The 17,465-nt window shown below is 40.0% G+C and overlaps 1 protein-coding gene across 11 annotated transcripts in view; it reads right to left on the reverse strand.

Moving 5' to 3' along the window:
- NCKAP5 (NCK associated protein 5) overlaps nucleotides 1-17,465 on the reverse strand; it is a 621,685-nt gene that overhangs the window by 81,766 nt on the left and 522,454 nt on the right. For all 11 annotated transcript variants that reach the window (XM_082197111.1, XM_082197112.1, XM_082197110.1 and 8 more), the window contains 3 exons: nucleotides 10,136-10,240; nucleotides 6,098-6,289; nucleotides 796-4,562 (listed from right to left, as the gene is read on the reverse strand). In XM_082197111.1, coding sequence (XP_082053237.1) covers nucleotides 796-4,562; nucleotides 6,098-6,289; nucleotides 10,136-10,240 — 4,064 coding nt within the window. The remainder of the gene's footprint in view (nucleotides 1-795; nucleotides 4,563-6,097; nucleotides 6,290-10,135; nucleotides 10,241-17,465) is intronic.

Consider the following 17,465-nt stretch of genomic DNA (forward strand, 5'->3'; position numbering starts at 1 on the left):
GGTGTATCCAGTTATCCAGAATCTTGAAATGATTTATTCATTTTATGTTCTATATCCTAATCTTCTACCTCACAGGAGTCAGCCCAAATAGCTGCAATGAAAAACAGACAGACAGAATAACTAAAAAGCAAATAATAATCAACAAAGTGGACTAAATAATAGAAGAAGATACCATGAGAAGAGACAAATTAAACAAACCATTGGTCTGCTGAAATCCTGTGGAGCTGGGTGATAGTACTGAGGTGGTATACAAATGCTACTAAAGTGGGAGCTGAGCTAATCTCACTAAGGAAGGAGCTTCATATCCCAAGTGCTACCTGAAAGAAAGCTTTCCCTTGTGTCATCACCAGTCAAATCCCTGGGATTGATGAGACATGGAGAAGGCTGTGCAGATGCTAGGCTATATAGGGCGTTACAGGGCTCCTCATCTACAGCTGGAATCTAGAGACAAAAGAGAGTCAACTGGTGGAAAGTTTGTGGGGTTGTGTTTTTGGGGGATGAACAGCTTACATGCTCATTGCAAGGTGCTTCCAGCTACTGGGTACTCCTTGCAAGTTACTTTTTAATGTCAGCAGGATTTTATATAGCAGCTTGTGATGTGCCATAGTAAAAGGGATGTTTGGAAAGAGAAAACAGCCACATTGTACATATTGCAAGGGCATGCTTGATCGTGGCATAGTAAAGTATGTTCTTTGTGCTTTCCTACTAAAGAAACTAAGATAGGAGTTTGAATGAAATGAAATCTACATGCCTTCACAATATCTATATCTCAATCTACATTTCCAAAAACCTTACCTGTGTAAAAGCTCTTTCATAAAGCTGTCTTTTCCTGAGTGTGTGGTGGCAGAGCTGTTCTTTTGTTCGCACCCAGTTTGGCTGAGGTTATTGTGTGTGGCTTTTGTCATTTTTTTCCCTTTTGGAACACTGTCTAAAATACCACAATTCAGAGTTTTCTTATTTATCTCATTTTCTGCTTCACAGTGCTGTTCAGTCTTCTTTTTGTCTTTTCTTTTTTCCGATTTTGTTTGCTTGCTTCCAAAAGCTAAACCCTTCGGCTCTTTCTTTTCTATTTTTACTTTAGAAACATCAGCTTTTCTACCACTCAAGGCTGGGAGCTTACTCTTTCGAAAACCAAACCAGCTAGCAATAGAAGGCCCCCCACTCTTTTGTTTAGTCTCGGTGGTAGGGCATTTGCTCTGCCCTTGTTCCTTCTGCATATTTTCCTGGATGCACAACATGACTTTTTCTTCTATCGTGGGCTGTAAAACAGATGAAGCTGAAACCTTCTCCAAGGCTTCAGATGCCTTTATGCAGGCTTCTTGCAATACTACCTTGCCTGCTTCGTGTTTATGAGGAGATTGTGTGCTGTCCAGATTTTTCTGAAGTGGCAAAATTTGTTCTGATGAAATACTAGTTGATGACTCCAATGCCATTTCTGCTTGTGTAACACTTTTTTTGCTTACTGGTTGATGTTTGGAAATTTCGCTGGCTTTTTCATCATGGAAAGATTTACTTTGGACATCTCTCTGAGATGGTGATTTGTTGTCCTCAGTTTTTGAAATGCTGCAGAATAAATCCCCCTTTGGAGACATATGGAATGGTAGTTTGCTTGGGCTACCAACTTGACTGCTGGAACTACTCATGCTTGCAGAAGAACCCTGTCTAGAATAAGAAGTTTCTGGAACTTTTGTCGTGTTTGAAACTGTATCTGACATCACTGCTGAACCAGGAACAGCTCTGATTTGTAATCCTTCCACAGCAGAGTTCTGCCTCGTTAAAGAATTCCCTCTTTCAGATGTGTTTGTTATGATCTGGGTCCGAACTTTTCCTAAACCTTCTGTGGAAGGTATAGATGACTTTTCCCCTGTGTGAATACTGAAACTTTGACTTCGGGCCTTTGCTCCATTCATACCAAGAGCAGGCTTCAAGTATGCCTTACTACTAGAAGAAATGGATCTCTTAACTAACCTGTTTTCCAACCCATCTCCCCGTTCTATTAAGCAGCAGGTCTCGGGTGAAACACAGGAAGCTGGATTCATACGAAGATCCCCAGCAAAACTTTCTTTTATTCCACTCTCAGCACTCCTTAATTCAGTGTCAGCTACGTCTATGGTGGTTTGAGCTAAAGATTCACCCTGCTTCTGTTTGGATGAATTCACACAGCTTTTGGAGGCTGCATTCATACTGTCTTTTTCCTGCTTCCCTGGTATAGTGGAACTCTTTCTGAGGAGCTGAGGAGATTTTATGAGTAATTTAAGTCCTACAGGCAGATGTGGTTTCAGACTCTTTTCTGGTATATTTCCAACATCACTTCCCTGAGACAACAGTGATAATGGGGAGTGATTAATCTGAGGCAGAAAAGGTTTCCCAATCATTGTTGGCTGACAATCTGGTGATGTGGAGAATCTGTTTGGAAATTTATTTTTCTGAGGTACTTCAGTGTCCTTAGGCAGTAGTCCATTTTGCATTAGATCTGTATCTTGTGACGTGCAGTCTGGGGACACATCCTTGGAATTACGTTCTATATTATTGCAGGATACTGATTGGTTTGAGGTTTTAGGAGGAACTTTCTTTGTAAACACTTTGGGAATGACTTGGCACATTGTGGAGGGTTGCTCTGATATGCATTTGCTTTGTGTAAACATCTCTCCTTTCTCATTGAAGTGATTTAATTTGACTTTAGGTGTTGAAGGGAGCTTGTTAGTTGGCATTCTATGCACGTTATGAAAAATGGACATTGAGGCCGTTTTCAGTGGTGACATGACTGGACTTTTTACTGTCTCACTGGGAATGCTTGCACCTGGCTTATTGGGTACAGGTGGTGAATGTTCATAGTTTGGTCTTATCAATAGTGACGTTGACCTGCCTGGAGGAGGTGGTGGTGATGGAGATCTGGCTTCTACAGCAGGCAAATCACAATGGATATCTCTAGTTGGTGGTTCTTCACAGTCAATTGACTCTATAAGATGTTGAGGCAATGAAGTTGATTCTGGGACCTGATTCTTGGGCCAATCTGTTCTGTCAAGCATTTTAGAATTTTGAAGAGGGTGCGCCCTTGAAATAAGCAAATCTACTTTTGAATCAGTATTCTTAGTGGGACTCTGCACTTTTTTGAACCTTGAACATTTTACAGATTTCTCCAGTGTCATAGGACAGTGTGAAGAGGTGCTAGTGGAATATTCATTCACTGTGATATTTGTTTTTTGTGGCGAGAACTTATCTCTACTCGGAATTTTTGTCAATTTTTGGTTTTGGTTACTACCTGCCTGCATACAAGATGGAGACCTAGGCTTGGAAGAAATACTGCAAACTGGCTTCATTAGCTTTTGCTGTGGGATGTTATGAAACATGGGTCTTTTGGGGAGTAAAGGAGACTGACTGTTGCATGTAGTAGGGTCAACTGCATGCTCGTTCTCTAAGTTATTTGGGAGAGTCTTTCTCTCAATTTCATTATCAGGTGCTTGCAAAATGCTGTAGTTCTTAGCTTCCATTGCTTTTTGGAAATTAACTATTCCCTGAGGTAAACATTCAGTGTATTCTGCATTGGGCCCAGTACATGAGTGGTTGATTGAAATTTCATTTCTAGTTACAGTGACAACTCCAGATTGATGTGAACTGAATTCAATAGGTTTGCCATCTTCAGCATCAAATATAACAGTAATGCATTCTTCTGAAGAAGTCTTCTTTATAACTTTTTGTTGCTTAATGAAATTACATGCCTTTGGCCTAATGCCCGAGTGAGTGAGTACCTGACTTGCTTCTTTTTCTGAAGATACATGCTGGCAATTTTCCTTCTTTACACGCACATCAGAATTCTCTGTGTGCTTGTCAACAAAAGGAGTTAATGACAAATCTGATGGGCTTTTTTCATCACTGCTTTCTATATGTAATTCATCCAGGATTTCATTGTCATCAGTATCTGAAAGGTGTAAATTAAGGTCTCTCCAGCTTATGCTAGCAAGACTTTTATCTATTTGCAATACAGGCAGCTTCACATTTGTGCAAGATTTTCCTTTTGACTGAAATTCATTGACAAAACTAGTCAGTTTTTCAGGTCTCTCTTTTGAATTAAAATAAGAACCTCTTTCTGGCAAGTGCTTTCTATCAGGCTCCCAACCAAATAGGCTGTCAGAAACGCTGTGAGTTAATTTATTACAATAGTGCCTACAGTCTTTGCTCGGTACTTCATACAGCAATGCTAAAGATGAAGACTCATCATCCGCATCCTCATGTGAATCTGAATCATACACAAAGTTTTTCTGGTGCTCGATGCAAATGGCCCCCATTTCCTCTGGTGTGCAATGTACCTCTTCTTTATGACTGCTGCACTTAATGCCAGGGGAGTATATTCCTTCATTAGAGTCCATGCAATCTTTGTATCCCCATTTGGATATAACAGAAGAAGGCGGTTCAAGTAATATTTTGCGTTTCTGTAACTTCTTTAGCCCTTCCAAAATGTGGTTTTCCTTGATACGAGTTGGAGGTAGATCATCAGCAGGACTGGAAAGATTGCTGGGGAGCGAAGAACCAATGCTTATTCTTTTATCCCAGTTCACTGACGACTGATTTTAAAAGAAGTAAGAGAGAGTTATTACCACAGAAATTAACAAACATTACTAAGAAAAAAGGACAATGTTGAGCTAGTGACTTCTCTCTCATTGCTATGGTTGTACATTGTACAACCATGTAAAAATGGCCACACGGTGGAGCTTGAGAAGGCCTATGGTTTTTATAGTATTTTTTTTCTACAGACAGTTCTGTTACAATGCTATAATAAAAAGAGGACCTGGCACACAAGGGATCAAGGTCTGCAACCCTCCAGATGTTGTGGGACTACATCTTCCATCAGCTAAAACCACTGGCTATCCTGGTTGAGGCTGAAGGGAGTTGGTAGCCCAACAACATCTGGAGAGCACTGTGTTGGCTTCCCTTGTTGCTCTCGTCAATTTTGTGCTCAAATTATGTGGCATCACATACAAATATCTTAAAATATTATAAGCTACTAAACTCATCCTGTCCTCCTCCATCTGGCCCATTTCCATGAGGCCTAGGAATGTAGACTCTAGCTAAAAGATTGCTTCTGTTGCTGGGGGTGCCTACAGTGTATTTCATATTTCAGTAAATATTAATAAGAACAGGTGTGGGGAATGTTAACAAGAGGGGTAGTACCTCTGGTGGGGGACACGCTGTGCTCCTAATGGGCTAGTACCTCCACCTTTGGTCCCCACCCTGTACTCAGCTCTCACCTGTAGCTCCTAGAAGTTGTCTGCATGCAACAGTGGCCACACCCCGGGAAATTGCTTAGATTGGCCAGCTAAACCAGGTGAGGGTAGCAAATGGGTCTCAAACCCTCAGTGAGTTAGGGACTTCCCCTGCATTTAAAGGCAGGCTCTGGTGGATTGAGCGGACAAGACCAATAGTGGGTCCAAAGGTCAAGAAGGCAGTTTCTGCACATATTGTAGAGGCTCAGGTAACTTGGAAAGATAGCCCATCAAGGAGAAGGAAAACTCTGATCCTAAACCTCTGCTGTTTGTGGGATATATTCGGGCAAAGAAAAGGCAAAGGAGTAAACCCTACACAAGTCTGGAGTGGAGTCCCTAAGATGGTTGGATGACGCCTTGTACACCTCCTTCTGGCAACTCCTGCAGCTAAGCTGGTACCAAACGTATTGCTCTGCTTCCCTCTGGACCACATCAGCAAGGCTGAGAGGAGGGTCTTGTTGTTTGGGCAGCCCAAGACCTCCCTACACACTGCCCGGGCTTGTGCCCCGAGGAGGTCAATTTGGTGCTGCTGATGCAGTGGTTCAAATTTATCCCCAGAGGTGCACTCCATTGCCTCTTGAGACAGACTGATGCCAACAACAAAATAAGAACAAAATAGCATAAAGGCTTGCTGGATCGGATCAAAGATCTATCTTGCCTAGCATCCTGTCACACAGGTGCCTATTTGCAACTGTGAATGTAAATATATATTTATGAAGTGTGTTTTTGATAGTTTATTTGCTGATGTTGTGAGCTGCTTTGAACTGTTATTTGAAAAACTGTCACATAAATAAACTTGATGATGACAATGACAATAAATGAACCTATTTCATTACCCTTTTACTGCATGCCTTCCCATCATTCCAAGTGTAGGAGGAGCCACTGGAATATTCACTGCAGGCACTTGACAGAGAGAGCTCACTGCTGCTGCAGCTGCTTCGAGGATAAACTCGGTGAGGCCCTGTCATATTTAACTGGCTCTGGCACTTCAAGGCAGGTACTCCAGATCTGATATTCTGCTGACATTCCTAAAACAAGAAAAAGAGAGAGATTGCTTTGTTTTATGGGTTAAAAAATTCCATACCACATTCATGTAACAAAACAGAAGCCCACATTTGCTGTTCATGCTGATATAAATAATTATTGAATGAATATTAAAACCACAGTGCTCATATTTCTTACCTATTATGAGATTAAAATATCTAGAAACTTGCCAGTTTTTTTTTATTATTATTATTATTAAAATACATGCACATCCTAGGATTCAAGCTGGCATTTCAATGATAGTCTGTTTGAAATATGCTGTGTTTATTAGCAATGTGCTCCAGAAAGATACTGGAAACAAAGTTAAGCCAGTACAAGAACATCTTGACAAGTGCATTATATCCCCACAACGTAACAGATGAGGCCCTACAAAGTGGACAAGGTAAATTAATTTAGTGTCCCAACCAGAATGTCCACGGAGAATGGAATCTCTCCATTACAGTCTAATTTTGGTTTCCTATCTAGTTCAAAGCTTTGTCTAAGAAAGTCTCTGATGCAGGACAATCCATCTTTGTGTCACCGTCCGACAGCTGAAGCCTCCTGCTTATGCTATTTATTGACACTTTATGGCTGCCTTTAGTACTTGTGTAGTTATCGGCCCTCTCCAAATGCAATCTCAGCTGCTGTGACTAAATACCAGCTTCAAGGAAGAGAATAATGAAGAAAGAGAGTGGTGCTTTAGTAAAAACATTAAACCTTTGCTGGAGTTTGTGGAAGCATTTAATTTCTTTCCAGGCAAATCTTCCACTTCCTAATATGGCAAAATATTATTGAAAGTTCAGAATCTTCATGAATATGCGGCTATGAAATTCTTTAAACTTATGCAGAGGCATTACATAAGTTATCAATAACAACAAGACTACATTTCCTTGACATTTTGCAACAAATTTCATTAATCTCAAAACCAGTTTTTCTCAACAACAAGAACTGAAAGCTGTGGAGGTGGATGCTTATACTTCTCTATCCCATTAAGAGTAGACACAAACAACCTAAATCCAGAGTCCCAAATAGATCTTCTGCACAATTAGGATTCCCTTCTTCATTAAAATGTTTTTATTTCCCTTCCCTTAGAGGTGCCATTCTGAGTTGATGGGGTGAATGCTCACAATCTTGAAAAATCACTCAGGTTTGTCATGGACTAAAATACTCAAGGTGCCTTGTGTGTAAATATGAATCTCAATCTTCATAGGCAACTGTGGGAAAATGTTGGACATGAAGTCCTCAGGATTGTAGGTTTTGCATGCAATTGGCTTCTCCGTTCCATGCCTATTGAGCAATGGAGGAAATATGCATGGGTGATGACAGTGACACTTGACCTAAAGGCTACAGAGGCTCAGCCTCTGTCTTATCAAGGGTTTAAAGTCAGTTTATTGATGCTCATTTAGCTCACCACTGTAGCCAGACAATGGTCTAGAGCCTGCACAACCACTCCTGATTCAGATGTTACGGAGAAATAAAGCTGTGTGTTATCAGCATGCTCCAGATTCTCTGATGACATTCTCAATGGCTTCATATAGATGATAAAAAGCACTGAGGGAAAAATAGTGCCCTGCAGCATCCCATAACATAGATGCAAAGGGGCTGAGGAGCATTTTCCCAATGCTACTCTCTGGAGCCAAACCTGCAGGAAGGATCAGAACCACCACAAACTGTGCCTGACAGTCATCCCACAGAACTGGTCTAGGAGAACACTACGGTCAATGGTATCAAAAGCTTTTCCTTTGTCCTGATCACTGTGGCTAAGGCAAATTCAGTCTCAAAACCAGGTCTAAACCTGACTGTAATGGATCTAGATAATCAGTGCCATTCAAGATTGTCTGCAGTTGCTCTGCCACAGCCTCTTCAATCACATTCTGAAGAAATGGCATATTAGCAATCAACCAGTCAATAACCATCACAGACTATGAGGTCCGAGATGGGCTTTCTAAGGGTGGCATCTGAATGCTCCAACACACTTTCAGAATCATTCTAAGATCACAACTGACCACAACTTGGCAAATCACAAAAATACTGGTTGAGTTAGGAATTGATAAGTAATGAGCCCAGTTCCCACAAGCAGTATTTCTGGATTGTAGTACTTCAGACTTTAAATCAGAGATGTTATCACTTGGCTGAATGCTTTTACATAAAAAAATATTTTCTAAATATGAAAAACTAGATATCAGGGAGGAGGTTAGGCTTGAACCTTTCCCCCTGACTTTCTGTTTGAAGGAATATATCTGCTTCAGTGGAACATTCAACCTGCAGGGATAGTGAGCAGAACATGAAGACAGAAGTCATGTTGAGTCCAGTCCAATCTGCCAAGGTCTCCAATGTCATGCAAACTATCAACAAGAGAATATTTCTTCACTCAATTATGGGAGGAGCTGGGCTGAAATCCTATCCACATTTGTGTGAGAAAAAGACCCATAGAACACAGAAGGATTTGCTTGTGGATAAAAATGGAAAGGATTATGGTACCAGATAACTCTTATTTTTAAATTGAGGTCTCGATGTGCATGCATGAAATGCATCTATGCATGCAGCATGCATTGTTTAGAGAAGATGAATACTGGATCCCAACTTCTCTTTATGACCTCCCCCAGATTCTTCTAGTAGAGGGGATATTTTCATCCTTTCTATAGACATAGAATAGATATATAACAGATGGGATACAAAACAACACCTAGCTTTTCTTATCTCAGAAAAAGAAAGAGAATGACTAAGCAAGATAATATAATACACACACATTAAAGACATTGGAACAATATTCCATGCAACAGTGGATGTCTTCTTAAATTGCAGATTTTAAAATGGCAGCAGCTTTTTTTTTTTTTTTTTTACGGAGGCTGAATTTTCCTCCTAACAGCATCCTAATCATTTTCTTACATTTCCTTTAAAAGATCTCAAAGATCACCCTTGTGGGGCATTAATTACATATATTTAACTTGTTCATTGGTTTATTAATTTGCTTTTCATGAGTGCACTCCCCCTCCCCTAATCATGGGTTTTAAACCATCAACTTTAATAAAATCAGAGTACAAAAGCTGGCGCAGGATTATATTTTAAACACATAATTGTTAGTAGGAAGAAAAGACAATTGTCTAAATCAAGCTATTGCCAAGATGAAACTGGGTAGTAAGAATAATCTAACCTGAAGGCTAAATTACATATTGCACGGTAGGTCATTAACATCTTTCTGAACTTTTGGAACAATTGCTTCTCTCCCCATCCCATCCCACTTAGAAACACTTTATCACACTTCAGTAAATTGCATTTTTGTTGAATTTTTATATTTAAACATAAAATGAATGCTTCCATTCTCATTTGCTTTAATTCTGCCTATATGCAACTTTTGTTTTTGAGTTACATTTTTCTTTTTCAATGAAAATGAAAGGCATACTAGTTAAAGTTTTGCCAAATAAGCACAAAAACTAAGCCCATCTGAAAAGGTGTTTTTTTTTTTCCAGAGCCCATGAATTTTTAACAGTTCATACATAATATATCATAAAACAAGGATGAATGATACAGTGCACCGGCTTTAATAAAAAGCTCCTTGACCATTTCTCAGAAGCTTTGAGATGTAATCAATACCCCAAAAAGGTATCTTGGGGACACTGCCAAGATTTATGCCTTTTTGCAAAGAGGGCACTTTTTTATTTCCTATATAGCCTGGGAAATTATAGTGAACTTCAGAGAAGAGAAGAAAATGCTGTTATCTCTACTTCCACTCTGTTTTAGGTTCAAGGATGAGTGTTATTTGTTCCTGCTCTTTCTCCCCTCCATTAAATCATACTTCATGGAGAGATAAGAATGTGCTAAATGAAGAAATCAAATTCAAGAAAACTCACATGAACCTGAACATCAGCACTTTGCAGCGGTATCAAACTTCTGTTCTTCTCTACCTCTAAAAGGAAATCCCCAGACGACAGATCTAAGATGCGCGAATGAAGCTTCTGGGGGAAAATAACAGAATGACCAAAGCATAACCATTTGACAAGCATGCAGAAGATCAGCGATTTTGAAAATCCCAACCGCTGCAGTTAAATTCAAGGGGAAAACAGACCCTAAGGTAAAAGAGCTTTGTCCTAATTTCTCTGTTCATTGAGTCCAGAACTTAACAGTATAAAATGGAGTTGGTAATGCACGAACAAGTAAGGGCATTTTTAGCTTACAATGTTTGATTACTTATCACAGCTTTGTACATAACAATGATACATTCATAGGAATAAAATGCATTTATCTATAGCCACTGATGCCTAATATAATAAGGCATGATATTAAACATTTACTGAGCAATCAACAGGTTAACTTTATTTTATTTAGCAGTTGCTATAGCTCGGGTAAATGATTATAAAAGTGACTCTACTTCAAACAACATTGATCTTGCAAAGCCCTCCCTTGCACACATTTAAACTCAAAGTCATTAATGTCATCTGTTAGGAACAATTAATGTGAATAGAAAATAATTGCATCGGGGAGGTAGGGACTCAAAGGATTTTGTGCATTAAAATTCACATGCTGTTCGATTACATACTCAATTCTTTCAGTTTTGCTTGGAAGGAGTGCTAAAGTGGTGTTATTTCCCCATATTAATCTGTATACTAATTACTAAGGTTTTTATGTCAGTGCTAAGCCTGGTCTGTTTTAATTGCAAATACAATAAGTTTTGCAATTTATGTAAACATGGCTCCTGGTTGGATAACTTCAAAAGATTCCAAACCTGGTAATATATATTCTCTTGCCAGTCATATGGTCAGGGCTGTGTGAATTCTATATTTAACAAAAATTAAAAATTTCACATCAAATTCTGCATGAATAATTACTGAATTGTGCAGCCTGGAAAAAAATGCAAAACAAACAAATTTGAGTACTGTGCTCAAGTTACACCATGTATTTTGCTTCTGCTAGTAACTACAAAAGGGCCAAGGGATGAGTCCCACCATCTAATCCCTGGAGAGGCTGGGCTAGCCTAGACTGGTGATCTTCCACCAGCAGGAAAAAACATTTTTTTTTTATTTGGACAGGCTTTTGGTTAATAAGCTGGCTTGTAAAAATGTTAAAATTGGGTTTAACTGGTTGTTTTTAATGATGTTCACTTGTCTTGCTTTTCTTTTCGAGGTTTTTTTTTACTTGTATTTTATTCAGAAATACACAGAGCAATCTAAATTTGGATACAACATTCCACATCTAGCTGGGGGTCTGGAAGATAAGGTGAGTTCAGTTTAGAAGACAAAACTCAAGCCTAATGTTACGCTGTTTTGCACTTGCACTATTGTTTATAGCTGTCTTGAGCAACAAGAAATAAGGAATGCACATTCAACAAGCAAATGCTATGTAGGTTGTAAACCTACACACACTTGCTTGGAAAGGATTATTGAGAATTTTGGGGGAAAGTTCATATTCACTCGCATTACTACTTTCTGTCATTTTTCCTGCCTTGCGGTGGAATCACAGAATGTACAAATTGCTACAGATACTGTACAGTTTCCAGAGACATTGTGTTAAGCATTTTGTCCAAACTCCAAGAAGAAAGTGGAACTATCAAGCACATGTTCCACTAAGACTATTTCCTTGCATAGTGACAAGCTGTTAGCGAGTGACCAGTTTAGATCTATTGGCAGAAACACTCACTCATCTTCAAATCACCCACCACTGCTATGTGTGAGGACCCTCACTGAGCACAGCCTTTATGGCTCATATGCAGTGCCTCTGCTTGAAGAGGGACAAGGACTACAAATACATTTATAGGAAAACAGAAAGAGTTTTCTCTACAAAAGCATCTGAAGTACTAACAGGAGTGCAATCTGGAGAGGCTATAGTGAGGCAGGTTGTTGTTGTTTATAAAAATATTGCATAACCACTGTTCCTTTCTAAGAAAAGCAGATAAAATAATTATAAATACAGCGGTCAGCTATATTGTTCACTCACCCTTTCACCCCTGCTAGAGGAAATCTTTCTAAATATGCAGTCCTTTAGTTCCTATTCTACATTGGTCATCGCTAACTGGCTTCAGTTCAAGGCCAATTAAAGACTTAAATACCACTAGATGTTAATTTGGGGCTTATTTCACTGTTCATATTCCATTCCATTATTTAGTCTCTGTTACCTGACACCACCCTTGTTCCAGCAAAAATGATATAGCTGTTTGAGGGATACATACAACCCTAAATTTGTTTTCCATGAAAATTTTTCATTCAATATGATTTCACTCTAAATATTTACCTTCTTTTATAATGTAACATCTATCTATCTATCTATCTATCTATCTATCTATCTATCTATCTATCTATCTCTATTTATATCTATCTATCTATCTATCTATCTATCTATCTATCTATCTATCTATCTATCTTGTATCCCCCACTTTTCTCCAAAGAGCTCAAAGTAGCTTACATAGTTCTCCCCTTCCTCATCCAAACCCCACAGCAACCCTTTGAGGTAGGTTATTTTAAAACTTATTTTTTAAAAGCATCTGTTCTTCAGTTATTCAGTAGGTATTGAGCCCATATATACAGTCACTTCCCCACACACTCTGTCTCAACATTCTACTGTAGGGTTCCTTACTTCTAGATGTAAAAGTTGTTGAGCTTGTTTTTTGTGCCCCCGGCCTGAGCCTGAGCTGCCTGTGCCTGAAACAAAGCCAAAGACACCCACGCCAGAGCCAGAAACAGATCCCAGGTCACCTGAGACAGAGGTAGCCTGTGCCAGAGCCTGAACCCAAGGTGCCAATGCGCACACACTTCTTTTTAACCTCCCCCCCCCCAATCCCAGACATTTGCTTAAAATTGTAAAAAAAAAACCCGGGTGGGCATATGGGCCCCCCAAGAGAGGACATGTCTGGGATTTCCCAGACGTATGGCAACCCAATCATATCTGCATTTTATGTGTAGTAAAACCACCTTATTACTTATCAGGATCACTGGAATATTAAGTTAGAAGTAGCTCCAGGAAGTCTGATTCTTTGCCTGGACTCACTATTTTCAATGCATTTAATGTGTTTTCCAAATATTTTATAAAGCTTACACATTAGTGTTCTGAAAATTTCTCCTCTTTTTGTTGGGGATGGGGGGGAGAGTCCCTTCGCCCCTGAGACAATCTGGGGGGCATGGAGCAGGGGAAAGCCTCATATTACCAATGGAAGTCCTTGTGCAGGATTTCTGTTGACAGGACTCATGAGTTGAATCCTGCCCCAAGGTGGTATTCACTGCTAGTCCTACTCAAGAGTAGACCACTGAAATTAATGGACATGAATCACAGTGCCTGGAGACAGACAGGTCATGTATCCACAGCAGTGGCCAGAGGAGGAATGGTCATTGGGAAGAGTGCAGAGAGAAGAAACGCAATAGTGCAGCAGCAGCAGCAGAACCGGACAATTTTATCTGCCTACCTGCAATAAAACATGTTTCTCCTGTACTGGTCTCTACAGCCACGGCAGGTGCTGTAATTCTCCAATGGTTTGACTTTACCCCCCCCCCCCCAAGGCACACTTTTCCTTTGTCTCCCAAGACTGACAGATGCCAACATGGCTAGCTTAGGTACATTAATTTCAGTGGGTCTCCTCTGAGTAAGACTTATTTAAATACACACCCATCACTGGACCTTCCAACCTCCTTACCTTTGCTTATAAACTGTTTGGAGAGGGGCATTTTGGATTAGGTTTGTGGTGCTGGAGAGCAGGGGTTTAAATCTTTCCCTTGGCAGCATTTCCCCACTTGAAATACTACCCTTGGTATGGGGCACAATGTGAAGGAGTTGTAGGATAGCTGAAGTGGTATTTCAAATCATGGAAAAGATGGAGGGGAAGGGGTTAACTGCTTTCCCACATCATTACAACCCTGATCCAAATTCACCCCTCCTGCACCTGCTTTTAAGAGGAGAAAAAGAATTTGAGAGATCAGATCATGGTTTTCCCATATTACCATTGGAAGAAAGTCCCCTGTGTACTATGGCCTATCATGCCCCCTTCCTATTTTTCACCAAAGTTCTGTTGTATAATGTAAACAACTATGACTTAGTCACCCACATTTTACAAATTTTACACTAGCAGAGAAGTCACAGTGAGACAAAGGACTGGACGTTTTGTGACAAAACATTGCTAATTATGTTAAAATTGTTTCAAAAACATCTTAGGAATCAACTAGAGACTGCTTTGCCTCATTCACAGTTGAGTTTGTAGGTCAAATATGGAGCCTTATGCTCACTTCTGAAGGGTTTTCTTTGAGAAAATAAATGATTTGCCAGCTTCATGCCAACACTACTGGTCCTGCTCAGAGTCTAGATAAAGTGTAAAGGTCAACAGAGACACTAGGCATTGCAGTAAAATGGGAAAGAGAACAGTGAGACAGAGTGGGTAAGCTCTGAGGAGAAGTTTGAAAATGAGACTATGTTCATGTGGGAGGATAAAGGAAAAGCTTACTTAGTCACAAGGACAATTTGGCAAAAAGCCCAAACTTTTAAGTGAATAAAGCTAACAGCTCAATCGAATACATGTCTACTCAGAAGTAATGTCATTTAGTTCAATAGGACTTACAGTACTGTAGCCTAAGGAGTTAGCAGGGATGAGGCACACATTTCACATTGCAGTAAAGATTTGGTGTGGGCCAGTATTGACATTTTCTATGGTTTCTTTTAAAATAATATACAACTTTTTATGTTACACACAGACACATGTATTCCAAGTTACATTGATTATTGAGCAAGAATTCAGGAGAATAAAGGAGGCTTTAGGCCAAGCACAATAGAGTTTCCTTTTAGTTAATACATAACCTCTTCTGATGTGGCTGTTTTAAAACTTAAAATGTTTCTAATTCTATTCTTTTTTACATACTGTGTATGAAGTCCTATATAGTCTAGAACTGACATTTAAGTGAGAACTCAATGCCTTGTAGCTTATATCATGCATTAGCAATATTTGTAAGTGGCAAAAGCCCAACCAAAAGGTGCATAGTTGGCCCAAGGCTTTTGCTGCCTAGCAGAACAAGATGGTGTGCCTATTCTATTTACAGATGCCGACTGGACTGGCTACTTTAACCTTACTTCAGCAATGGTGATGGGACAGCATCCCCTACCACACCTGAGAGCAGCAGGGTGGTCTGGAGTAGGGACAGCACAGGCAATTGGCCACACACAGGTGTATATCCTTTACCATTGCTTCCACCCACCACCACCTCACTATGCCTAATGTCATTAGCATCCCCTATTAAAATTGTCTTGTGATTCTCAAGCATGGTAACTAGCTTCCCTGTGGAAATGTAGGCAATCAGCAACAAAAGAGGTCACACCTCTGCTGCCTCTTCAGGTTAGTTCAAGTGAATTGGACCAGAGTACACAGACATCTACTTCTGCTTCGTTGACTATGCAAAAGCCTTTGACTGTGTCAACCACAGCAAACTATGGCAAGTTCTTAAAGAAATGGGAGTGCCTGATCACCTCATCTGTCTCCTGAGAAATCTCTATGTGGGACAAGAAGCTACAGTTAGAACTGGATATGGAACAACTGACTGGTTCAAAATTGGGAAAGGAGTACGACAAGGCTGTATTTTGTCTCCCTGTTTATATGCAGAATTCATCATGCGAAAGGCTGGGCTGGATGAATCCCTAGCTGGAATTAAGATTGCTGGAAGAAATATCAACAACCTCAGATATGCAGATGACACAACCTTGATGGCAGAAAGTGAGGAGGAATTAAAGAACCTTTTATTGAGGGTGAAAGAGGAGAGTGCAAAATATGGTCTGAAGCTCAACATCAAAAAAAACGAAGATCATGGCCACTGGTCCCATCACCTCCTGGCAAATAGAAGGGGAAGAAATGGAGGCAGTGAGAGATTTTACTTTCTTGGGCTCCATGATCACTGCAGATGGTGACAGCAGCCACGAAATTAAGAGACGTCTGCTTCTTGGGAGGAAAGCAATGAAAAACCTAGACAGCATCTTAAAAAGTAGAGACATCACCTTGCCAACAAAGGTCCGTATAGTAAAAGCTATGCTTTTCCCAGTAGTGATGTATGGAAGTGAGAACTGGACCATAAAGAAGGCTGATCGCCGAAGAATTGATGCTTTTGAATTATGGTGCTGGAGGAGACTCTTGAGAGTCCCATGGACTGCAAGAAGATCAAACCTATCCATTCTTAAGGAAATCAGCCCTGAGTGCTCACCGGAAGGACAGATCGTGAAGCTGAGGCTCCAATACTTTGGCCACCTCATGAGAAGAGAAGACTCCCTGGAAAAGACCCTGATGTTGGGAAAGATGGAGGGCACAAGGAGAAGGGGACGACAGAGGACGAGATGGTTGGATAGTGTCTTCGAAGCTACAAACATAAGTCTGACCAAACTGCGGGAGGCAGTGGAAGACAGAAGTGCCTGGCGTGCTCTGGTCCATGGGGTCACGAAGAGTCGGACACGACTAACCGACTAAACAACAACAACAACAACACAGTACTCTTAAGGCAGTGGTTATCCAAGGGTGGCGCACTACACTGGTGTAGCTTGAGAGGATGGCAAGTGCTGTGGGAAGATTCAAGGACAATATTATATTTTGGGAATGATTCATGTTCTTATGTAGCTGCATTGTTTTATTCTTTCTGAATAGTCCACAATCATATTAATCAGTAGTTGTGTTTTATGTTATAAGTCAAGCACTTGCTAGAGGTTTCTTTTTGTTTTCCAATGTACTTATTATCAATTTTTTAAAATGGTGTGCCATTTTTTTTGTTCTGAAAGTGTGGCTCAGAGAAAAAAGTTTGAGAGCCACTGTCTTAAGATTAAAAAGAAGACTTTGGCATTGACAATTAAATGACAAGTCTGTCTATCTACTGTGAAATTTCCTATCTATGGGGTATCATTCCATCTCAAATTCCTTTTTAAATGTATCATGGACCGAACAATTTTCCATTGAGTTTCCAGCTATTTATTCATTCCAAAGACAACACAACTCTCCAAGTACTGATTGTATCAATTGCTTTAATTTGCCTTGATTCTCCCCCTACCCACCCAGGATCTTTAAATTTTGACACCAGCTTAGCTTAGTATCCAGGAAGGAAACATGCTTCCCTTCACACATTGTGAAGGAATACCTTCATGTATTTGTCAGAAGTGTGGGAACAACAGATCTTCTGCTATCTCTTTTGTGTGTCAGTTATCCAAGTAGAAACTGCAAAGCAGACAAAAGCTACTGTGGAT

Source organism: Podarcis vaucheri (genome assembly GCF_965113315.1).
Source record: "Podarcis vaucheri genome assembly, chromosome: 1".
Classification (NCBI taxonomy): domain Eukaryota; kingdom Metazoa; phylum Chordata; class Lepidosauria; order Squamata; family Lacertidae; genus Podarcis; species Podarcis vaucheri.